At 30.8% G+C, this 19,496-nt stretch overlaps 1 protein-coding gene across 1 annotated transcript in view; it reads left to right on the top strand.

The window, feature by feature from the left end:
• Nucleotides 1–19,496, top strand: part of amon (prohormone processing protease amontillado) — a 198,415-nt gene that overhangs the window by 47,570 nt on the left and 131,349 nt on the right. The window contains exon 2 of the mRNA XM_076403257.1: nt 10,079–10,183. Within this exon, the coding sequence (XP_076259372.1) occupies nt 10,079–10,183 (105 nt within the window). The remainder of the gene's footprint in view (nt 1–10,078; nt 10,184–19,496) is intronic.

The raw sequence follows: 19,496 nt of genomic DNA, 5'->3' as shown, positions 1-19,496 counted from the left end.
ATCTCATTTTTGACATCGAAGTCAATAGGCTTATTTGATCTAGTACTAGTAGTTGAGCAGTAATAACCATTGACTAGTTGGTCAACAATATGTGCAACATCATGGTTAAATTTGGTTTGGTGGTCAAAGCATCATTACTGCCATCTATTTGCATAGGATCTCGCTCGGATAAATCCTAGGCAAGAGTGTAAAATCCGACAAGTAAAATTTTCCCAGTCATGCCAGTAACCAGGCTGGGTAACCGGATGTCGTCTGGAATGATTTCTAAGTTGGTCACTCACCAGTCGGTAGGCTTAATGCCGAGGGCCGTAGTTCGGAGCCCACATTAAACAATAGGTCCAGTCTAGATAAACCCATAGTTAAAAAATTGATATTCCTTCTATTATACAGAATTTTACTTGTCAACTAGCTTCTCATAAAAAACAATATCTAATCATATCATATCTATCTATCAATAACTAATTAGAAAAATTATTTTATACTTACAAACACAAGTGTGATATGATACAAGAGTAACTTATATTTAATGGATGATATAATTAATTATAAAGCTAAAAGTATATACAGAAATTGTTTATGAATTAAAAATAAATATTTAAATGATTATCAGCCGAAATTTTACAGTTAATAAGTTAACAAATAAAAAAATCAATAACAATCATTTTAATATTGAATGATACGTTGTTTTGTTATACGTTATTTAATACAAAAATATATTTAATTTTAATTAAAAATAAATGAAATAAAACGCTAATATAAATAAGTCCATTTTCATTTAGCAACAGTGAAAAATGTTCCATTACTATACGAAATGTTATTACGATATATTATTATTTTATATGTAAATATACTGAAAACTTTAAGTTAGAATGTATTTTCTATGTTAACAAATTTTATATACGTTAAATAACTTATGGGAAAACATCAAAGGCAGCTGAATATAATTGCAATAAAATAACTTCCTAAAAACAGTAATTTCTATAATAAAAACTAAAAATAATATTAAATGACAAAAATTTTCGAGAAACCTAATCAAACATACTGTCAAAATAAACCAAATATCTCTGAAGCAGTTTTATACATAGAAAGCGTGAAGCTAAAATTAAAATCTAAAACTTGGTTACAACTGCGCGTATTTCTAATGTCATGTTTTCTTTATATATTATATATATCATATAGCATGCATAGATAAGTTGTGAAATGTAAAATGGATTAAATTAGAAAATGTATTAATTTATTTCAAAAATTAAAAAATTAAAACTATTTTATTTTATGGAAAGAAGAGGCGACTTTTTGAACGACAATACAAAATTATACATAACGTTTTATGTATTAGACAATAGAACAAACCCACCACACCTGTTACACCATTGTTATTCAATATTACAACACCTGGCCCTTGTATATAATCACGATTCTTAAAATACAATCTGTAGACAGGGCCATAACAGTTGCGTAATATCCTCTTTATAAAGCGACTACATATACGTGGTAGTTGTCCTGTCTGGATAGCTTAAATTTGTTATAATTTTTCAGAATTTCTTGTAACTGTTTCAACTAGTTTGCCCTTAATGATCCTAAAATGGAGCTATTTCTACCTGAATTTCCATAGTATTCCTATATGGAATGGTTGCTCAAATTTTGATGACCCCTAACTCAATCTACGGAAGGGAAGCTGAAGTACTGCAAGCCTCTTTAGGTAGCCGTTCACCTTGAACAGCAAGCTTCTGTCGAAATTCCGATAGACTGTGTTAGTTCTTCTGTGTTCACAATATCTTCAATCCGTCTTTGGTAGCATTACACCCTGAACAATAATACTTGTACCAGGAAAACCTATCTCATCGTTACGCTTATTTAGGATATTTAGTTCAATTCAATTCAATACATATTCAATTATGTATTGTATTCAAGATAATAGGGATGCAAGAGCCAGGCGGTAAACGAAATTTCGCGGAAAAGGAAATTTCGACCTGATGGCATACTCCCTAGAATAGATATAAGCAGTAAAACTTTGAATAGGTACGGTACACTTGAATATCTGAACATTCTGAGAAGAGTATACTAACGAGGTAAGGAAATCACGGTTCAAAAATTCTTTCTTATCCTAGAAATTACGAATCGGTCTACAAAAATAGGTTGTTTCTTGTTCTCAATCAATGTAATTATCTTACACCCATCCTGATCACAGCAGTAGATTTCAGGCAGTAATGATACATTAGGTGGAATAGTCACACGGTATAATTTATAATCGTGGACAGATTTTTGTATTTAGTATTCACTAGTTTTATGAAAAAGAATTGTCACCTTTAACTGAAGTAGGGAAACTTGCTAATAACAGAACTCATATATTAAGAAACTTCAAGAAGCTGGTGAAGGAGAATGTATGAAAATCCCCACCCACTGAACATACGCGATAGGTTACTAAATACGGCAGTCCCATTCGTGTCACAGGATCTCTGTCACCCGTCGTATAAATGCAGAAGTAAATGCGAATACGATATTAGAGATTTTAAACAATTTCTTGAAGACAATCGACATGCTAAAACATTGTACAGTAATAATAGGAAACTTATTATATGTGCTGAGTTTGTAGATATTAAAATACGGATTTAATATAGAACGCTACAATGTTAGTAATTACAAAGATGATTATTAAAGCACAAAAAATTGCAGATAAAATCCAATAAAATTATTACTATTACTCAAAGTACAGAAAATTCAGAAATTTAGATTCTACTCATCATCAGAGATATGGATTATAAGTTCTTTCAACATATCTAGAAAAGTTTCTATCGTTGTGGTATGGTATTTCCATGACCCTAAATACCGAATATATATTATTGCGATGGCCAGCTTTCTAGACGTTTTGGATACATATACCTATTAGCTAATTTGGGACATTTCTCTTTATAGGTTTTACTGGTCATATTCCTTAATGTCTATAGTGAGGTCTGTTTATCCCTCAACTTATATTCTATTCATTTATATTTTTTATTAATAGCATACATAAATATAATAATACCTAATACATAATACATATTAGACTATAACAATCGAAGACTTGCACATTATATGTTAATTAAACATCATATTACATTTACATTAAATGACTTTCAAACAAAAGTAAGATATAAATAATTTAAAACTATATAAAATACACTTACATTAACAAGATATTGAAACGAATCATATTTTATAATAAAAGATATATTTTACTTCTATTTATAAAATGTAAAATGTAAATTGTTATTTTCAAAAACGCAGATTATTATTATGACCTTCTAGGAAGTTCTTTTGATCCCACCTATTTAGTGAGTAGAGTATTTATATCAAGAGTGATTCAATTCTAATAAATATTTTTTACAACTTTTCTAATAGACCTCGGGTGTGTGTCAATTAATATATTTTTTTGTATTTTCTACTAGAAAATTTCTAATAGCATACAGCATAATATTCCAATATATAAAACAACGATGTAGACGGTAACTTAAGCTTAAATTTCCATTTTAAACTCTACAAAATTTTAGTGTAAACCCTATTATTAAGGATGCATAATTGACAAAGAAAATATGTATAGTATCCAATATGGAGAGTTATATAACATTTTAATAGCTCTATTACTAATAAGAAACTTGACCACAAATGTAAAGAATACAACGTGACTATTCAATCACTGCAATCACGTGACCGTGCTCTCTGTAACTGGATAGCTAGTTTCATTATTTTGGCATGGTTACCAAGCCGTAATAGGAGTTGCTCACGCTTACATACCAACGAAACAGGATCTTCTAAAAAGGCGGAAGAGCATTGGTGGAGCCACTTTATTGGAGAAGGGTAAACGTTACTGCAACTTATACTAACTATCTCCATTATTCATTTACGACGTCGATACAGATAATATCGCTTAGAACAATTGGATATATATATATATATATATATATATATATATATATATATATATATTATATGCTTGCCTATATTTTGGTAAGTAGTATATGTCAGGGAAAATTTAGTATTTATTAATATTATTGAGTTATTCAGTATATACACACGCGAATCATCATACAAATCTCACAACATACACAAATCAAATCGCTCAAAACTGTATTTTCGACATGAAGAAATCTATTTCCAAAGCCCAAATAATATTTTTGGAAACTTATAGTGATGCTGCTTCTATCATATCCCAATTCTTTGCTTTGGTTTTTATAATTTAAAAGATCTTAATATCAAGTGCTGATTTTTAGCAAATAACAACCTAGAGGAGCGAAGAAATTAAAGGACGATGAATTTCAACTCAAACTCTCAGGGAAATTTCGGAGAGCCTATCAGGTAGTATAAAAATCATCGATTAGTCTATTAACGCCATCCAGATAGACACCGAAGACACACCATGACAATAACATTTTGCTATACATATGGTTCTACCAGAAAGGCATTATATTATATAAGAGCTGTTAAAACTGATTTAGACTGGTATTATAGATGTCACAATGTTACAGCCAACTCGTTGAAAAAGCAACAAAGCTAGAATGGGAAGTTCTGCTGTATACCCACTAGACATACCGACTTCTAATTTCCACTAATATATATTCCACACACACACACACATATATATATATATATATATATATATATATATATATATATATATATATATATATATAAGTGTACTCAAATAAAAGGATATATCTGGCTTTAAGGCAACCAAAATAATTCCTATGGACTCAGCTATTTTCGCAGATGACTATTTCATTGCATTTGCCCAAAATAAACATGATGACTAGTGATATACCTGTCTGTTGTATATAGTCTGTTGGACCTTCTGAACAATAGTTATCGAGTTACTTAAAATCAGCTGCTTCGCTTCGAGGGTCATTACAAAAATCCACTACACCCTCCACAACCAGCAATAAACCATCCCAGTGAGGAAGAGATTATCTTTCAACATATTTCGCTGACATATTAAATATTCTCCTCCTCAACCGCAGATGTTAGAAAATCTACAAAGAGGACTAGAAACAAACAGCTTTCAGAAATGTTAACTAGCTAATTAGTGCGAAAGATACATTTATAAAAGACGTGTTTTTAACAAACTACAAGTTTAGTTTCTTAATGTTTGTTAGTAATTACTAAAAGACTGATCAGTGTGTAAAAAATAAATGATTGTAACTTAAGCTGCTATTTTTTACTTTTCTTTTTATAGCTCCAATTCACTCACTCTCCCCCAATATCAGAAATCATCAAGGCTGCAAATTTCCTGATTGAGAACCAACCCCGCGATGCTAATTGAACAGTGAAAAATATGGAGAATAAGAGCCATATAATTCCAAAATAGGAACTCTCTTTCAGCAGAATATTGATGAATAAATTTCAAAGTTTCCGTGTAAAGGGAGGGGGAATTAGAACTGTTTATTTATGATTACGTCGCATTCGGGAGAAATTCGATTTGATATTTAATTTGAAATTATGTTATTTTTCCCGTTAACGATGGCAATGCTTGTCATATGATATATTTCATTAAACATGATAAAAATTTATGTTTTGTTATCACATGGATATATTAAGTTATTTTTAGCGTGATATGAGTGATGACAAACTACTGAAATTATTACCCTAAGAGTTTTCTTATAGTGGCGTAGTTTAACTTCCAACAAAAATAATAAATGTTATCGACATCCACATTATTTATGAAATATTGTTGCATTAAATAAAATGAGATAAATCCAACTATGTTTTGTTGTGAAAATATAAAAATATTCTAGAGAATAGGAGAGTAATTTTACAGAAAGAACACATTATATTTATTAGATGCTTGGCTATATTTTGATCAGTGATATATATCAGTGATAATTTAGTATTTATTGATATTTTTCAGTTATTCAATATACCCGAATCATAACACAAATCTTACGATATACACACAAATCAAAATGCTCAAAATTGTATTTTCGACATGAAGAAATCTACCTCCAAAGCCCATATATTTTTAGAAACTTATAGTGATGCTGCTTCTATCATATCTCAATTCTTTGTTTTGGTTTTAATAATTTAAAAGATCTTAATGTGAAGTGCTGATTTTTAGCAAATAACAACCCCGAGGGACGGAGAAATTAAAGGACGAAGAATTTCAAAAATTATTAGATGAAAATTCAACTCAAACTCTCAAAGAAATTTCAGAGAGCCTATCAAGTACTACAAAAATCATCGATTAGTCTATTAACGCCATCCAGATAGACATCGACGAGTAGTATCCATGACAAAAAGATCTCGCTGTACATATGGTTCTATCAGAAAGGCATTATATTATATAAGAGCTGTTAAAACTGAATTAAACTGCTGTTATAGATGTTAGAATGTTACTAGAGATACATCTCAGCCACTCGTTGCTAAAGCAACAAAGCTAGAATGGGAAGTTCTGCAGTATACCCACTAAACATACCGACTTCTAATTTCCACTCTTCCAGGTCGATGCAGATGACTTGTCTGGCACATCGAAAATGGATCGAGAATTAGATCGTTGCCAAACCAACATATTTTTTTCTACACGGCACGACAAGCAGGGTTGTTTCTACAACCAACCAACATTTTCCTGATGGTGAAGAATTTGGTTAATATATGCTGTACCAATTATTCCTTTCTCATTAAGTGCCTTTTTAAAGTGATATAATGACCACAATAAAAGCTAGCATATAATATTTACAATCTTACTTTACGATTCTATGGCAATGCTATGAAATATATTAAAAAAAAGAAATGTTGTTCATTAAAAATTACATTTTTATTTCGAAACTGGTAAAAACGCTATATTTTTACGATTTTTTTTACATAAACAAATGTCGCAGCCTTGAGTGTATGGCCCATGTCATAAGAAAGTTACTTGGTATGCCCAAAATGAAAATAATACGGAAAAATTTCAAAACATCAGAATTTTTTTCGAAGTGTAAAATTTTTATAAAATAAGCCACTTTCTTTTAAACTGACTTTGAGTCTGAATTCACTTTAACAGACTTTCATTAATGCTTTTACAGTTTTAGAAGCGTACGTTCTATTACCTGCCAAATAAGAACGGACCTATGTACGCCAAGACAACAAGCGTGAACATATAACGTGAGCGTGAACGGTTTATTATTATTAGTGATTGTGCGGTTATTAGTAACTGTGCATAAAGTGATTCCATGTTAGCTTGTCATTGTTACATATGGTCTCCCAAAATATAGGATATGTCGTGTTTCCAGAAGTCTGTGAATTTGCCAGGCAGTTTTTGTTATATTTGTGGCGAATATCAATATTACAAACTACCACAATAAAACAAAACAAAAGTTAAAAAGTTGAAATATCCGCCAGGATTATCTTCCTCCTGGTTTAGATATCAGGAGAATTTAATTCCAACTTAAACCAAGAGGAAGAATTGATTTATTGAATCAGTGTTGAAGGTTAGATGGATGCAGTTAAGATCCAATATGATAAAGCACACTGACGTTTTTTCATATATACATCAATAAGCTCATCAGTATTGCTTTACAATGGAAAGTTTTATATTTTCGTTTCTCTAGATTATTCTGTACATCTCAAAGAAACTTACAAGAACATGTAACTAGTTATTCCTAACAAATATAAAGACCGTGGTTAACGGGTGTGCAGCGGTTTTAAATGTCGTGCATGTTGGTCACATAATAAGCCCGATTTATCAAAATCCTTTAATTTTTATTTCTATTGGATAGCAAATCCCGAAAAATTACTGGCCCAATAATAATTGACCGCCGGAAATAGGATGTCCTCCAAGAAACTTTGGTACTTCTACATAAACTTCTTTTAATTAGTAATTTCAAATTTTCAAGTTTCCAGACCTGTTAGAAACAAAGGTAAAGCAAGGTGTTTCGGTTAGAGCAAATATATGATGGACCTACAATTGATCGGCCATAACGGATCATCAAAATGAAGAATTGCTTTTAGGGATAACCTAGAAAGATGTTTAGATGATAATAAAGACCCTAACTATAAATAAATCGTCAAAAGAATCAAGTCGATAGCTATATCTGTCGGGAGATGTGGCTTTCGTCATTTATTTTTCTTGCCTCTAATTTTGTAAGTATAGTACCGTCGCCGACTTAGACTTATTAAAAATGAAGTAGTGAATATATTGAAAATATGTCAGTAATTATATCGTTCTGAGGTTTAACTCTTAGGTTCGCCGTTAATATTTGTTTCCAGTGGTATTTGAGTTTTCCCCATGTACTTGAATACTTCAGGCAACATATTATTATAAAATTTGGTTTTAATACGATTATATTATTTGTTTTCCTTCAAATTCGGTTAAATACTTACCTTTATTTATTTATTTATGTTTACAAGTCTTCAATATACGTCAAATTTACATCAGCTAAAGTATACAATGTTATTACATGTATAGAATGCAAAAAACAATATAAATACATGGTCGGAATACAAAAACTAGGGTAAAATAGGTAGGATAAAGAGTAATTATCGCAAGATGATAAGTAAAATATGTAAAAGCATACAGATGCACGAATATATGAAAGCTATAGTGACAGTGATAAGGATACAAGATACAAAAAATATAAACGAACATGCATGATATAACATAGATGCAGACTATTATATATCTAGTAGTAGTCCTGTTACGGTTAGAAAACTAATCAGCTTGTCCAGGTTCTCCAGACTAAGACACTGGTCCATCGTTTCTCCCAGGTTGGCCAACCGTTTCTGAAAGTTGTATCTTCGGCATTCAGTTAGCATATGTCTGATAGACAGTGAGGAACCACATTCCACGCACAGTATTGGACTTCATCCCTTCCCGATAAATTCATTTGTCAGTTTGCAGTGACCAATTCTGAGACGCGGGCATAAGCTTAAGTTGCGCCTGCTGATGTTAGTGGTGTTATGACCCTGATAATACTCTTTTTTTACCTCCCAAAGCTTGTTGTTTTCTGTGAGATCCCATCTGAGTTGGTCTAGATATCTAAAGATTCTAGTAGAGTGGTGCTTCATATAGTGCTTCATACATATTCTAGATCCATCCCTGTTCTTGGCTAAGTAAGCCGCTCTTTTATTTTCCATCTAAAGGTGATAGTTTTGCCGCTCCTTTCGAATTTCGGGGTTAGTTCACGGATAAGCACTCCTAGCGGGAGTAGAGGTAGATATAATCGTTTGTCTTGTACATATTGCACTGAGATCCGGGCCCTATACACGGCAAACAGCCGTCAATACACTCGATGAAACGGGGAGTCTGAAATATTTACCTTTAATGAGTGTTCAGTTTCAGGAATTATTTGTAAATTGTTTTTGCCTAAACCTCGCAAAACACGAATTTCGCGTTCATAGTTCAATTAATTCCATCGAATTTTACGATTTTGTGGATTCAAAAATATGTAAGATGTTAAAAATCTTAAAAAATTGTACTAAATGTTACAATACACTTTATTAGAAATAACATAAAACTCGACTACCTCAAGGAAGAATGAATACTACCACGTCAATCGAGGAGGCATCATAAATAGCATATTTAGCAATTGTTACATATACCAATTGAAAATATTGTCCTTAAAATAACCTATTTGAGCATAGACTTATTATATAAATGTCCGACGCTATAATATATAACATAAATTATGTAACCTGATTATAATGGAAAATTAATTCACACTCATAATAATTTTTATTAAATAACTAATACAATGTCATAAACAAAATGTAATTGCTAATTTCGCTTTAATATCTTTATTATTAAAATTAATTTAACCTCGTCGATAATATAAGCTCTATTACTGCATTATACAATCCGGACTCTCATCGGAATGAATAAATATTTCAATGTTTACTACTATTAAGAGATAATTAGATAATTAACAAAGAAAATTAAATTTAATGGGATCTTAGGAAATTAAATCATAATAAAATAAATAATCACTAAATGATTATTATAATATAAACAAATAGTTTAAGAACAACTGTTTAATAATATATGTCTTTAAGTTTACCTGATTCTCTTGGTAGCTTTTCCAATATCCAGCACGATTTCCTTTGGAAATACTGAAAGCTTATCTCGTTTTTGCAGGTCCTCCGATCAAAAAGCGAATATCATTTCGTCAATAGAGCCCTACCAGCCGCTCGATCGAAAAGGAGCATAACACATACAAGAAAATTGAAATCAGATCCTTTGGTAAGTTAGTTTTACAGCCGATGCTTTTTCATTCTATAGAGAGTCAAGCTAGCGTAAAGTTCTCTTGGCTTTACTCTTATATGGTATTACCGAAGCGTTAATAGATAAAATTACACTTAGATTGAAAGGAAATGATACGATGGTAACCTTTTATATTTTGTTACTCTACGTTAATAATTATTTATTATATTATATAACTACTTGTTGGGGGCGAAAGAATAGCATATTTTTAATACCTAATATAATTGATCGGGTTTAAATAAAATTCCAAATAATTAAAAATAAAAACATCTTCTCAAAATTGCATAAATTCTTCTATAAATGTTGAGCTCATTATTTATTTTTGATATAGAAAATAAAAAATATATTTTCAATACTATATGGAGCTAGACTATCAAGGTTCCGTTCTGAATACTCAGGAAGCTATTTTTTCAAGTAAAATAAAAACATAAGCAATATATTTACCAACAATTTCTCTACTAGATATCTATTAATGTTTAAATGATCTCAAAGAATCGCTTGTCTGTCTTGTTTTATAAGAACCTGTACTATCGTTGTAGAGGGATGATTTGCTTTGGAAGACCAATTAAAATTTGAACAACCATTTGGCAATATCGAATATTTTCTAGTCTCAGTTACGACTAGTGGCACTTTATCGACACAACCTTGAATTATTGGTTTACGCAATACATTATTTTATTTAAAAACCGCAACAAAGAACACTGGTGAATTCATGAACAAAGGAGGAATTCCACATCAAAGCTTGCCCAGATATCAGCAATGTAGACATCAAAGATGCGCTTTACATGCTAAAGCGCGCATAAAGCTAATGGACGTACCTACTTGTTATCTTTAAACATTCCTTGTATTTTTAAATTATCTAAATCAAAATTATTACGTCTAAGACATCAAAACAAATAGATACAAGTTTATATCGATATCGTTGAAACCGCAAGATTATAACAGCTCAACTCTTTTACATTTTAAAAACCTAATATTTTATTCCATTTATTGAACGTACATTGTAATTCAATAACTAATTTATAATAATGTATACACTTCACAATAAATAATAAATTTTAAATTCAGTCTCCGCAATAAAATTAGAATTCATTAAAACGTTTAAAAGCTAAATCTGCATATTCAGCCGCAATCTGTCATTAATAATTCGCCAGATTTAGATTGGAATTGATTTATCCAAGAGGAAAATATAATATTTTATTATTGCGAACCCAACAAAATCAGTCTGCTACACCCACGAGGAATAATGTACCACGCTCTGCATCCCACATGTTATCATTGTTTACATCGTTTCGTCGTTATGCAAGAGCCTCATTGTTTAGTTTCAGATAAAGAACAAAAAACGTAACATGTTTTGAGATAAGCCCTTTCGTGTTGTAGATGAAAAGAAATTAGTTTTATAAAGACGTCATAATAAATGGAGACAAATTATTCGTTTTAGTATACTCACTCATTTGGATTATTTGTCTTGATGATGGATGTTTAATGTTTTGTGGCAGCAAGAATATAGATTTATATTTTTTTATATTAAACGATATGTTCTTGGTAACTATTTCAATGTTACGTAAAGTAAACCACTGACTAGGTTGAATAATAAAATTAAAAAATGTGGGATAAAATTTAAAGTCTACATAAAATAAAAGCCAAAGATCAAAATAACATATAACAGCTACTTAGAAACATAATAAATATATAAATATAATTTTAGGCATGAGAGATTTAGAAAACTAAGGCGAAAGTCTACCTGAATAACCAATTTTCATTGACAATGATGAAATAAAAAATACATGCGAAATTAATCTAGGAAAGGTAATTATCATGAGAGATTCTTGTATAATGACAGCAATGACATAATATTGACAATAGTCAATAGTACTAAGATGGTGCTGATAAAAGATTCTTCTTTAGTCTGAAATAAGAATTACAATGTAAGATTGACTTATAAATTTGACGTTGGTAAAATCGCTAAATATATTCACTCACAAACTAGCTCCAGACCTAAGACTCACTGGGCTTCAAACTGCATTTAATTCAATATAATTTCCATTAGGTTCTGATAATCAACAAAGTATTTACAGGTTTACAATACTACGTCACAGGAACATTATAAAAAAATGATAATATGTAAGATTATTTTCAGAATTATAACAACTTCAGAAAATCGAATATCAGTATGATTAATTACTTTTATATATAAATATAATATAATTTTTGTCTATAAAGTACATGTTTATATATTAAAACAGAAAATATAAGAACAAAACAATTTTATAATTAGCACCTGTTATGCAATTTAAAAATTTATATAAAAACAATTTACTCATAATATTTAAATGCACTAGTGACTTTTTAAAATTTAAATTCGTTGTAATGTAAATAATTAAAATAAATTATTTAAGGTTTTAAGAATAAAATATCAAAAAATGTGTTAACGATTTAAAATATTTACTAAATTACTGTTAATAATTCACGATTTCTTCTATTAGTTCTATTCCATCTATTCAAATTATGTAGTTAGTATAATTTTTTAAATTATTCATATATTTTTATGACATACAAAAACAATAAATATACCAGGTATATTTGATAATTGAATAATTTAATTATTTAAATTTAAAAAAATGCATTTTTTAAACATTTATTCCACTCTTCCGTCTCTAGAACAGTAGCTGTCACATTTTATCATTACACTTTTTTCTGTCAGTAATTTTATTTATTTCAATATATCCTCGCCTCTGGAGAAAGCTCATTATAAATTTTGCTTCTATGACTTTCTATAATCTATTGCCTTCTACTTTGTTTTGTATCCTACATGGAACTAACAACTCACCAATAAAAGAGGAATTAAAATTATATGTAGCTATTTTATGATTGTTAACATTCTTTGCAACTTTGACATTAACTCTTGATATAGAAATTATTTTAATTATTTATTAGCTACAATATCCGTTAGTCCTCTGATATAACTAATTAAAAAGTACCAATGAAGCTTGAAATGGACATTCGACATTAACATAAAATTTATAGAAATATACCAATAACTTTCACAATTACCTCCAGTAAAATGATATACCATATCTTCAAAATCGTATTAACAATCAGTTATTAAAAAAGAACAATTTTCTCAGTTGTTTTGTACCCACCAGATATCAATTTAGTTGAAATCCCTAGAGTTAAAAAATGGGTTGAGTAATATTTATATTATAAATCTAAAGAAGCAGCTGGTGACGATCTAAATACCTTGTAAAGATAAATACAGGAAATAGACAATTTCTGTTATTCTAGAGATTTGTTAATCGACATTAGAATGAAATATTCTAGAATTAATAGAGCTAAAAATTGGGTTAAGTAATATTTATATTATAAATCTAAAGAAGCTGCTGGTGAAAATCTAAATACCTTGTAAGAGATTTGTTAATCGATATTAGAATGAAATATTCGTATATGTCGTTTTTTTTCATTCACATCTGAATATATTTTCCGATAAAGTTGACACGTTAATTTGTTGTACCTACAATAAATATAAAACGTAACTTTATATGATTATGCTATTATTAATCGATTAATATCATAACATACCATAACTCTCTATAGTTCCAACAATACGGGAATAATCAAAAGTAATACACGATCTTAAAACAATATGCCTTGCAATTAAATAACATCGTTTATTAATGTTTCAATTTACTCACTCTTCGATATAGATACATAGCGTCTTCCGATTTAAAATTGCCTTACCAATATTTTACAGTATCACCAAATAGCTACTAAATTGTAAACATTACACATCTATGGTCTCTTTACGTACAATAGAAATTGTTAATAATCTATCTATCTAGGAACTAGTAGTTGGCACACTGATAAAACAAAAATACAGCCCAAAATATTTATTCTAACTTTTGCTACGATCTCACAGCTATTCCTAGTTGCTTCATTTAGGCTTTTTTATTGTAAATTTCTTATTTGTAGCACATATTACATAAGCATTTTAAGCCCATAAATCTTTTCTTCGTATCAAGCTTTAGCTAAGCTGACTGATATTTACGTACACAAAATAACACAGTTTAAGCCAAATGGGTTCCATTTGATTCAATAAATTGTTACTATTTGGAGGATAATCCTATTATGCTTCTCTCGTGGAAACCTTCATATCTATCATCAAATATCTAGGTCAACCCATTTCTATAAATCACCCTTAAACTCGATTTCTCACTAGCAAAATAGTTTGCCATGTACAAGTAATGGTGTTGATTACTTGGTGCCAGGCTCGGGCTATAAAGTTAATATATCCCAATTAGGGTCCGGCAGTTTATAGCATATATCTATCGATGATTGGGAATGATTCTGGGCGAGTACTTTATTCAGAAAGTCCAATTGTTCACAATACATGTTCTAATTAAGAGTATATAGCTGTACGGAGGAAGCTTATGGTATAACATTGCTTTCCAGGAAAACCCACCAAATGCATAGCAATACATTCCTTACTTTTTATTATTTAAATTTCTTGGTTGAGTGTTGAACATTAATTAGCATAATTATCGAAACACCAAGTTTATATTACACTTCAGCTTCTTCTTTTAACACGAGGCAACAGTCTTTAATATATTAATTTAATTAGTTTAATTAATATAATTAATTAAATGGCATCTTATTTGCCACAGTTATTGCTTCGTTATTAAGGCCATGGAAATATATAATGTTTGAAATTTCGCGCCAAATATGTAGAGTTTATTTTCGCACATAATAAAAGATAAAATATCTAAAATGATACAACTGAAGTTTAAGTGCTTCCTTATATAACACAAGTAAGAAGTGGGCGTCTCATAATAATAAATTGTAATAAAACTTCTTGTGAATAAAACAATAATTATGTCCACACTGCTAAACTTCTAAACAAACAACGAAATCCGTCAAAATGGATTTCAAATGATTATGAACAGTTATACATATCACAATCAGTTCAATATCGGTATCGATCTTATTTAATTGATGGATATTATCTCTATACGTTCGTCTCTGTATCAAAGTAAGGCTCTCACCACTAAATTTCCATAACAACGAGCCTGTTCCGAGCAACAAGTCGATATTGAATTAAACTAGAAGCAATCGTGCTTCGATTACGCGTCATAGTCGGAATACGAAACACATTTAGTTTGATTTATTAAATTTTCTTAACCATTTCAAGTTAGAAATTGGTTTCCAGCATGGAGATGGGCGTATTAAAATGTATGAAGCTGCAGATTGGCACAGCCGTAACGTTCTGAATTAATAAATCGGAATATGTAGCTGATTCAAACTAACGATTTTTAGATCTGGATGTAAAGGAATTTTATTTTAATTTAATATTTGAATAATCCTTTCTAATACTTTCTGTTATCATTAATTCAGGTGCACAGGAACATACTTTCATACAAGACGTATTTCGGGTGTTATTTTTTTATAATTTTAACAATATTATTGGGTAGATGGTGGATGCGTCATCCTAACTAATTTATTTAAAATTAGTTAATCCAGTGAACTTCGTATCATCTACATCTGTCTTGCAAATTTTCTCACACAATAAAAACTGCCTCTTCGTCGATTATCGGTAAACCAACCGCATCATCTACTCGTTGACAGATTATTTTAAGATCTAATGGCCATATTATGGCTGGTAAATAGCCTCAAATTCAATGCCATTTGGACATTTTAAGTAAATAGTTATTCTGATCAAGAAACTTATTGGATTTGTAGCGACCGCTACAACCCTTTAGCCACCACGCATTCAATTACATCAAAGGTTAGCAACGCTGGTGGATTGGTACCATGTGGTTCCTGGCTATAAAAGACCACTTTTAGTTCAAACAATCGCACCGACAGCCACACATGCCGACCCAACCGACGAACATTCCTACAGATTATTTCGCTTCCCTGTTGAATATCAGCACAACGCCTATCAATTTCCATTTCTGGATTGCCCATAAAATAAATATTTAAGATTTGGTGATCTGCATCTGCCAGTGGTAACCTCCAGGTCTCCAAGTAATACATTTGTCCTAGTATTTTATTTCTAATACAAATGAATGTATTAAAACACTTTTATGGTATAATACCTTGAAAGTGGACATTAAATTGTCCTGTGTAATATGCGTTGTGCCAAACGGAAAAATAGCACTATTTAGCGTGGGCTCCAAACCGAAGTCATCAGCATTAAGGCTACCGACTGGCGAGTGACCAACTTGGAGATTATCCCGGAAGACGACCGGTCTTACGCACTTGGTTACTGGCGTTACTGAGATCATTTTAGTTTTCGGATTTTATACTCGTGCCCAAGGATTTACACGCGCATTCAAACGCGCGACTATCGTAACAACAGGAGGACTGTCGTATCTACCACTGCGCCACCCAAGCCAACTATTTCATATTTTCGCACCATATAAACTTTTCCTAAATATCTGCAAATATTTCAAAATCAAAATTTACGTAATCGGCCCAGTCGTTCTCGAGATTTAGTGAGAAATAATTAATTTATAGAAAGTGGTAGCTAATTATTCGACAGGTATCACAAAAGATGCTTATGTATGAACAATTTACCAGTTTCAGCTCCCGGTTTCACATAAATACACTGTTCCTTTCTAACAATCAGTCGCGCGATATCACACCTCTATCTAGTAAAGACATTACCCACTAGACAGCTTATAACTCTAGTAAAATTAGTAGTAGCTGTAAATCTTACATTCATTCACCAGTTTGCATTTAATGATCTTCTGAGTTCCATTGCTTTACCCAAATTTTCTTGTTATACCCTCAATAGAATGGTTTTCCGTCTTTCAGTGACTCCTAATCCCAATAATCTACTGTTGAACAACTGTCATCCGCTTTTGGAGACCATACACCCGCAACTACAGACTTCTGTCTAAGTTCCATTAGACTATGTTAGTCCACAGCAACTTCATTCCACCATTGATAGTCTCACACCTTGATCATATTTTTACCAAAATCAACGAATTAAGGTTTTTCAAAGCATAAAGGCTTTATATTTCTAGTAATTTACAACTAGGGACCTTTGAGCATCTTCAATTTGCCTTTTGTCATCTTTGCGACATTTTTTCCCGCAACACTTCACTTCCCTCAACACTTCTTTTCTTGATAAGTATATTGATTGTAGACAATTGAATGAATTTAAAAGAAAATAGTTTTATGATCTCTCCGGAATCCTGCCGAATGCGTCAATTATATAATATCTGCGACTTCGAACGAAATATCATGTCTAGATGTTTCACTAGTCATATCTGCCTCTCTGAAATAATTATACCATTTTTTAAACAATCAAAGTTATGTCAATCACGCCATATAATATTAATAAGTATATAAAAGAATGGAGAAACAAAAAATCTTGACTAAATATCTTTAAATTTTCAATATCATCTCGTTCTAGCTCTTGGCGCTTTTCTAAAAGGTTCTCTAAGAGATTTTTAAGCCATCTAAAAGAAAAGATTTCGAAGGGAATAAAATAGTCTCCGCTTTTAACGATGCAATAACGAAGCTTCTCGTACAACATGAAACGAAATTTGCACTAAAGGGTTATAAAAAAAAGTATAAAAAATAATATAGAACTTAAAGAAACCAATTTTAACTTATTAAGGTGTACTTGTCATTGATATGTTTCTTTATATTCAGAAATAATATTTCCAACAGTGCATTTAATTATTTTCAAAATGTAATAATTCGGATAAATATCTTAATCAAAATAAAAATTTTGTATTTTTAAGAACTTATTTTCAATATATTTTAATATGTGAAATATTTTTTGATAGACTCTATTGTGCGCTGTGCTTATCATTCTTTCACTTTAAAAAGGGATATATTTAGAAAATTGGTAGAATATAGATTAATCAAAGTATCTTTTCCATCAATTTCTACGGTTTTTTCAAAATTTCGGGATATATAGCGATAGAGAGCAAATAAAACAGTTGGCTTAACAGAGATCTAATCATCTACACATTTTCGTATTTCTCAAATATTTCGAGAACTTGGGCAGCCAAGCTATGCTGCATCGATCTGAACAAGTATTAATCAGAAAACACTATATCTAGTGAGTAATGCTGAGTGAAGCAGAATTTCTCGTTTAAACTGCAACAATGTTTCATTCAAAACTCTGGTAACGTATCGTAGATGGCTTTAGTGAGTTAATTTACTGTTAGTTCGTAATATACTACATCTTAGTACTCCCGCCAAATGCATATCAAGATGTCATAGCCGTGGACATTCCGCTTTGATATCGATGTAGTTGCTTTTCCTTGACCAATCTCTGACTTTTTTCACATTTACAATCATCACAACGCCAAAGAAATATTTTCTTTCTATTTCCTATTGGCTCTTTCCCATCGTATATAAATCTAAAAATGTTTCTGCAAACAACAGTCTGAAAGTTTTCGTTATTCGTTTAATAAATTCCGCAAATCATTGTCTTTGACCTATTTTGGTCCTTCCTGCCGTTTTATATTATTGACATACAAATTATTGAACTCAAAACTCTCAAAAGAATTGGCATATATTCGGAATATGATTTTTCGCGTTTTTAACAATGCATATCGTTAATAAAAATATATACATGCTCCTGATCCTAATATATATTGCGTATATTTGTGGTGTATGATTATCTAGAAGAAGCAAACAAAACTAACTTTTGAGAATATAATATTTGCCAAAAAAAATTGCAGACGGCTGCAAATGAATAATATGACAATGACATAGATTGGCCACATGATAATATTACGCTGCTACGCCACAACTAATGGGATTAACCATAATTTTAAATATTAATATAAAAATTCTTGCCCTGGTTTAACTGCACGCCCTGTGGTATTGAATGCTTATTAATCTCGTACGATACACTGGTGGTTCCTCATCCCAAATTTAATAGCTCCTCTTAAAAAAAAATTAATTAAATTCTGTCCTATCATTATTTTAATTTTTTTTTGTTAAAAAAAACGATTCATCATATTTTTCTCTTATCTCATGATAAACCTATCAACTATTTCGTAAACAAAACTGCATATCCACAAATCGTAAGACGCTGAATATGCGTAACCTGAGAAATCCAGCTTTTCGCTTTGCTGTACGCCCGTTGTGGAAATATTCGTTCACTGCATATCGGAATATTAGATCTGATTGATCAATCCTCCTTCGCCCGCATCCTGTGTTCACCTCGGCAATCAAAGGTTTATGCTGGCCCGTGTGCAAATAAAATGAGTGCATTTGTAGCTCGCGGATGTAATAATCTGTGTCGAACCGAGAATTTTGATAAAAT

Source organism: Rhynchophorus ferrugineus, unplaced genomic scaffold, assembly GCF_030347505.1.
Source record: "Rhynchophorus ferrugineus isolate W39M unplaced genomic scaffold, kcgeb_rfMv2 rfM4, whole genome shotgun sequence".
Classification (NCBI taxonomy): Eukaryota; Metazoa; Arthropoda; class Insecta; order Coleoptera; family Curculionidae; genus Rhynchophorus; species Rhynchophorus ferrugineus.
The sequence above is the reverse complement of the archived record's forward strand: the minus strand, read 5'-3'. Positions and strand labels throughout refer to the sequence as shown.